The sequence below is a fragment of the Patagioenas fasciata genome, chromosome 4, assembly GCF_037038585.1.
Source record: "Patagioenas fasciata isolate bPatFas1 chromosome 4, bPatFas1.hap1, whole genome shotgun sequence".
Classification (NCBI taxonomy): Eukaryota; Metazoa; Chordata; class Aves; order Columbiformes; family Columbidae; genus Patagioenas; species Patagioenas fasciata.
The window spans coordinates 29,474,361-29,481,462 of record NC_092523.1 but is presented as its reverse complement, the minus strand read 5'-3'; the positions used below and the strand labels follow the sequence as shown (position 1 = coordinate 29,481,462).

At 45.5% G+C, this 7,102-nt stretch overlaps 1 protein-coding gene across 2 annotated transcripts in view; it reads left to right on the top strand.

Moving 5' to 3' along the window:
* The first annotated feature begins 570 nt into the window (after nucleotides 1-570).
* The window catches only part of CHIC2 (cysteine rich hydrophobic domain 2), a 32,165-nt gene continuing 25,633 nt past the window's right edge, over nucleotides 571-7,102 (top strand). For both annotated transcript variants that reach the window (XR_011738775.1, XM_065836772.2), the window contains exon 1: nucleotides 571-905. Coding sequence is in view for 1 of the 2 variants with exons in the window: in XM_065836772.2 (XP_065692844.1) it covers nucleotides 787-905 (119 nt within the window). In the remaining variant the exon portion in view is untranslated. The remainder of the gene's footprint in view (nucleotides 906-7,102) is intronic.

Genomic DNA, 7,102 nt, shown 5'->3' with positions numbered 1-7,102 from the left:
ATTCACTGTGTTTGTTTCCTCTAGACTCCATGCAAATGGTCTCAGCATGGTGCTTTTCAAGGAGGTGTGAAAGGCTACTGGAGGTACGGCAGACTAGGACACAGACGGCACCGAGAGGCATGCGAACATTTGGCATCCGTCCTCATCTGAATTGGCCAGCCTTGATTAGGTGCCGCTTCCCTCACATACCCAAAAACTAAGAAGCCCTCAGCTAACAGTCCCCGGAATCCCTTGGTTACCCTCGTGAACACCCAAACAGGGGCTCAAAGGAGGGGAAAGCAAACACCCGGCTCACACACACCAAATGAGCCGCACGCAGAGCACCCCGAGGCTCCCGGCGGCGCAGGACCCCTGGAGGGTACCGCTCGCTCCCGCTGCCCAACCGCCGCCCAGCCACCGCCCAACCGCCAACCGCCGCCCAACCGCCGCCCAACCGCCGCCCGCGAGCCCCCCCCGCCGCCAGCTGAGGCGGGTGCGCGTCCCGCCCCGCGAGACCGGTGGGCGGGGCGGAGGCGGGGCGGGGGCGGGGCGGGCCCCGCGGCCGGATGTTGTTGTTGTTGTTCCTGCCCCGCCTCTCGCTCCCTCCCCCCGCGGAGGGTGACGGGCGCTTCCTCGCCCGGAGCTGCCGCCGCCGCCTCAGCTATCGCCGCTGCCACTTCGTCGTGGCTCCGCCGCCGCCCGCGCCGGTATCGGGGCGTCCCTGCCGGCCCTCTCCCGCCGGCCTCCGCGGCCGGCCTTGTCGCGTCGTCCCCGCTGCTCTGTCCCACCGGACGCGCGGGCCCGGCCATGGCGGACTTTGACGAGATCTACGAGGAGGAGGAGGACGAGGAGCGGGCGCTGGAGGAACAGCTCCTCAAGTACTCCCCCGACCCGGTGGTGGTGCGCGGCTCCGGCCATGTCACCGTGTAAGGGCTGCGCCGGGGCCTGCGCGGCCGGGGAGGGCGGCGGAGGCCCGGGCGGCGGGACGGGGGCGGCTCCGTGCCGGGCCTGGGGGCAGCGGGGACGGGGGCAGCCCTGGGCGCGTAGCCGGCGGTTACAGTTAAGGGTACGTCGGGGAGGTGGGCGAGGAGCACCGGTCCCGTACCGCACCGCCCCACCGCCCGCTTGTCCCGGTGTCCGTGGGATTGTGGGGGGGCTCTCCTCGGCCCCGCCGGGCGGCCGGTGCCGCCTGGGACGCGCAAACGGTGCAGAGCTCCAGCGAGGCGCCGAGGAAACAAGCCTGGCTTGGGCTGTGACTGGTAGAGGAATGTGAAGTATTTGTCCAAAGTGATGAGCTGTCAGGAAGTAAGGTGCATGTGTTCCTGTGTGTAACAGGTATGTGCCAGTGCATGACTGGCTGGACTGTTGCTTAGGGTTGTTTATGTATTTGATACCCACTCCCAGTTAACAGGTGGCCTGAGGACTTTTAAGAAAGAAAAGGCATCCGTGAGTCAGACAGGTACATGAAAAATCATGTGAAGTTGTGATTGATATATGTTGTTTCACTGCGTTTGACATGGGAGTAATTGAGTTTTGAGTTTTGAATGTTTGGTGTCCTGAACAATCTAGCAGTGAGTGACCATGTGTTAGTGTAGTACTTCTCAATAATGTGACAGATGAAAGTGTCTTTTTTTCAGTCAGTTATCAGACTCACTCTACTGAAGTGTGGTGGTTGTCAGTTATGATGCACAGTTTCAGAGGCTGAAATATCAATCTGGAGACAAAACTCAGCAGTGCGAACGTTTTTAACATTCACTGTTCAGCAGGACTAGGCTTGCAATAGGAACATAAAAGTTGAAGGTATTGTGGTCTGTTGCTCTGAGTCCTGTGAACTCTACTGATTTTTGGAGACTGACCTGTTCATAATCTGGCATTAAATTTAGAGTAGTTTTGTGATGTTTTGGTGAATTCCTACTTTAATATTTGGTTGACATGAAGTAATACTAACAACTGGGCAGTGCAGTTTGCTGTCTGGTTAGAAACAGGACAGACATGACTGACTGAGAGATTTGGAGGGTTAGAAGGACATGGATGGGCAAGAGGCTGAGAAGGCCCTGTAAAGGAACAGAGTCATGTAGATGAAGTGTTCAGTGTATAACTCTGTCTATTGTGAACAAAAGTTGTTACTGTCCAGTGACTTATCTGAAAATCAAACTGGTAGCTTTAGTCAGTTTCTGGTAAGCAGATCAAAACCACAATTAGATTGTTGTCATATTGGCCAAAGCAAAAGTATAAAGAACTGAAATGGAGGCAAGCACTTGTTTGTTCTATACCGGAAGGTAAGTTGTGTGAGACAAGATCAAGGCCCGTTAGTGGAATCTAGAGGAAGCTTGTGTAGCATGTCTGTGACTAGTAAGGGCATTGTGGTTGAAGGAGGATGTTTGCCTCATTAATTGTTCATTAATGGTCACTACCTCATTATTACTTTAAATACTTCCTCAAAATATTTATTATTTAGGTTTTGAGTGAGCAATGAAATATGAACATGTACATCAAAAATTAAGCAGTTGGTCTTCATCTACTTTCTTTATTGTGCTGTGAACAGTTCTCTAAATAGCATCATCCATTTTTACCTTTCTACAGCCTATAACTTTTTTGTCATTTATTGAAAAGCTTATTATTAAAAGTTAGATCACTGTCAAAACATTCACTTGGTGGATTTAAGGAATAGGTCAAGTCCTATGTGTATAATGAATTAGTCTTGCCTGGCATAAAACTATGTATAAATTTTGAAGGTCTGGCAAAAATTATCAGCAGTTAAGCAAATACTGGATTGATCTGTCCCTGGCCCTGCAGTTGAAAGAGTTGCTGACTGCTTCTGCCATGTGTATATTTAAACAGAAGCTCTGTTTTTGTTGTCTGATCTTCCATAGGAGTCATAATGTTGAGTTTGAAATACGTCATTTTCATGATTACAGATTAATGTCAGAAAGACAATTTGTATTACTTGATTTCATCCAACAGACAATGGAAGTGTGTGACAGTCCTTTCTAAACTGAGTAGTTAGAAGCAATAAAGGAAAGCAGGTAAATATCCAAATAAAACGTACAAAGGCCTTGCCTTTCCTTGGAAAGTGGGTCTTTTGATCAGCACTAAGACTTTTCTTCTCAAACTCTCTGTTTGGAGCATGCTGCCCACAATTCTAAAACTTTTTTTTTTTTTTTTTAACATTGTTTTTCAAATATTCAGTGAAAGTGTTTTTGCACCAGCAGAGTTTAGATAGCTCTGTAGTCAGGAGTAATATTTGACCTGGTTTCTCATAACTTGAGATAATCACTTCTAATGACAAGAAACTTGAAAGCTGAGAAAATTTAGAACTTCACTTACAACTGAAATGAAAGTCCAAGGTATTTCCTACTTTTTTCTGAAATCGTATTAGCATGGAAAGAGTCTGAAATTGCATTAGGAGTTTGAAATTACAAAGAGAATATTTGTGATAGGTGTCTGATCAAGTTTTTCCTGTGCTTTCTTCTTCCTTGAGCAGTTGAGACATATATGCTTTATATATACCAGACTGTATTTATTAGTAATATTTGATTTATTAGTCTTTTGCCGTGCCGGAATGATGGAGAGCCATTGAGATGTGCTAATGAGTGTCTTTCTGTGCTGTTTGTCATCGCAGCCTATTGTGTGTTGATGCAGTATGACTATGGAGGGGAAAAAAACCTGACAAAATATATGTTCATCCAAGTCAGTTTCTTTAATATTAAACTTAAGTTTGCTTATATATTTTTGGACCTCACGCTGTATCAAGGATATATGAGTGAAAACAGGGCTATATAAGAATTATGGATGGAGACTGTGAAGATCTGTGGAATATATTTTTATTTTGTAAGGATTGTGAACATGTGGAACTGAAGAGTGTGGTTAGGAGCAATGAAGAAATGGTTTAGTGTCCTCATAAGGAGAGGCCAAAGAGGAAGAGGATAAACATATGTCAGTTTTGTGTGTTAGGAAGGTTTGAGCTGCAGGCTGAGAAAAGGTGGTAGATTGGCTGTGTCCTGTACTGTAAATTTCTGTACTCTGAAATTTCCACCTCAGTATTTCTTTATCCACTGGACACAAAGGCAGGAACTCAGCTGCATCTTTCAAGCGGAGTCATGTTCAAGAAACACTTTTTCAGGTTGCAGGAAGGTTAAAGAAAGTACTCATGCATGAGGTGAGCATGGATCTGTGGAAACATGATGTAGAATGGGAAAGGCAAAGAGCAAGCAGAGAAAAGTACGTGTCACTGAAGATGAAGTATTGTGTAAAAGAAATCTAGTACTCTATGAGGACAGCTTTCTGAGAAAATGCATCTCCAAAATATTGATTTCCAGTGTTTGATTTTAACTTTTTGCTGCTTTTTTGTCAGAGCTGTTATGTCTTTAAAGTGAACATATAGTAGTGTTCTGTGGAGTTTCTAATATTTTAATTTCCAAATTGCAGCATGCAGTCAAGGGTGATAATAGTGAGATCACGTAATTGCTTGCCAAAGCTTTTAATGTATGGAGTCACCCTTTTTTACTACCTGCATATGATAATGAAACTGTAATATGGAAAGCTCAGAATGATTATTGGTAGCTTGTTGACCTAGCTTTGATGTTTCAGTTTCGCTACCCCACTAGGTATTAAACATTGCCACAAGCCTTGAGTATGAAGTCTCAGTCTCATTTGCTTATAACTTCACCAAAGTGTAACTGTATTGGTCAGAAGTTTCTGTGCCTCACTCTGCTTCAGCATGTTTGTAGGTTCAGATACCTCTAGAGCTTTGTCAATAGGGTTGTCTTTGTCAGGCATGGCTTTTGCAATCTCTGTGAATATGTGCGTGTGTCTGAAGCTGTCCGCATTTGAATACTTGTAGATTGTGCATTCTCAAAAAAAGCCTTCCCTCTGTTCCTCTCCAGCCAACCTTCAGCATGAGACTGAACAGTGCTTTCCCTGCAATTACATGTTTTTGTGACTTAAATGAGAGCAGGGAGATTTTCTTTTGTCTTTACCTTACCTGCTAATGCCTCAGAGCAAAGGACTTCCTCAGTATTCTGGGTAGAGGGACAGCTGAAATTCTGTCTCATCCCTTGGTCTGAGGCACAGCTTTCTTTTAGTTCATGCAACAAGAGCTGCTTTACACTGAATTATCCTTGTAGTTGGCCATTCCTTTATTGCTCAAATTTATATTTATTTCAATTTTTCATAGTAAATCTCTTCTGGATGTTGAAGCATCAAGTCCATGAAGATGATTCTTTGAAGAGACATCTCTTTAGACATCTGTCTCTGATGCTGATTTGATGAATTAATTATATAGTAAAGTGATGCTTAATTTTGGGCCTTCTGATGGCAGCTGTGTATCTTGAGCTTGGAGTGTTTCTCCAGGCTTGGCTGCTTATGAAATGTATACGGATCCAAGGGATTTTTTCAGGCTTTGCTTTCCACTTCAACCTACTGGCAATTTTAAGTAGCTTAACTGATAGGGCATGACACTTGTTTCTGACATTTATATAACTTTTGCCTCAGCACTTGGTTTCACTCAGGATTTTGGGGAAAGGGTCAATGGTCCTCTTGTCATAGGGTATTCAACAGGATTTTCAATGGTAGAGGTATGTTTCCAGTAAGTATGGATTTTATTTGTTTTTTGTTGAAGTGGTAAATTTGCCACATATTTCTCTGGTTAACAATTTTAATTTGTTACTTCACCAGTTTTGAGGGATTTGTAGGAGTTGCCTGATCTAGTGACAGGTGGGTTGGACTAGGTGATCTTTGACGGTCCCTTCTAACCCAGATCATTCTAAGTTTCTGTGATTCTACTGCCTGCAGGCAGTGATAAGGAGGTGACATGTTTACTTAAGACCATAGGTAAAAATCGCCTACAGCATCAAATTCATAAACTCTCTGGCCCAACATGCTGTTGCAAACTGTGGCAGCAAGCATTGCTGCTTATGGGTTGCATGCAAGTCTAGCTGTTCTTGGTGTCCATTCTCCTTGTACTGTCTGGCATCTGCGGTTGTGTGGGGTGATGTGTCCTTCAACAACATCTTCCCTTTAGTGTCTGTTTGTCAGGGAACTTGTGTAATCTTTCTTCAAATCTCTTGGCACAGCATGTGTTGCTAACCTCAAGTGGAAACAAACACAAAAGTTTGCTACTTGCAGTTTAAAGAAGCACTTTCTTTCATGTGTTCTAAAACCAATCTCCTGCTAGTTTCAGTGAGTGTGGGATTTGGTGATTAACAGTTAATCATTCACCTTATGCACAGCCTTCCTGCATCTTTGCACTTTGATCATACACCCCCTCAGCCTACTTTCCCAAGTTAGTGTCAGCTCTGTTAGTTTCCTAAGGCAACTGCTTTGTTCCCTTACTTATAGGAGTCTTCCTTCTCTCTGCTTTCTCTGAACTCCACCAAGTCCTCCATGAAATGTGGATGCCAGAACCACACCCAGTACTGATTATGCTGGATAAAAAACTGGTTGGATGACCAGGCCACAAGAGTGGTGGTGAATGAAGTTAAGTCCAGTTGATGGTCGATCGCAAGTGGTGTTCCCCAGGGCTCAGTTTTGGGGCTAGTTCTGTTTAATCTCTTTATCAAAGATCTGGATGAGGGGATTGAGTGTACCCTCAGTAAGTTTGCAGATGACACTAAGTTGGGTGGGAGTGTTGATCTGCTGGAGGGTAGGATGGCCATACAGAGGGATCTGGACTGACTAGATTGATGGGCTGAGGCCAATTGTGTGAAGTTTAACAAGGCCAAATGCCGGGTCCTACACTTGGGTCACGACAACCCCAGGCAGCGCTACAGGCTCGGGAAAGAGTGGCTGGAAAGCTGCCTGGCAGAGAGGGATCTGGGGGTGTTGGTTGGTGGCTAAGAAGGCCAAGAGCATCCTGGCTTGTATCAGAAATAGTGTGGGCAGTAGGACTAGGGAAGTGACAGTCCCCCTGTACTCATGGAATTGCAGAATGGTTTGGGGTGGCAGTGGTTAGGGTACTTGGCACTGATGAGGCTGCACCTTGAATACTGTGTTCAGTTTTGGGCCCCTGACTACAGGAAAGACATTGAGGTGCTGGAGAGAGTGCAGAGAAGGGCATCGAAGCTGGTGAGGGGTTTGGAGCACAAGTCTGATGAGGAGCAGCTGAGGGAACTGGGGCTGTTTA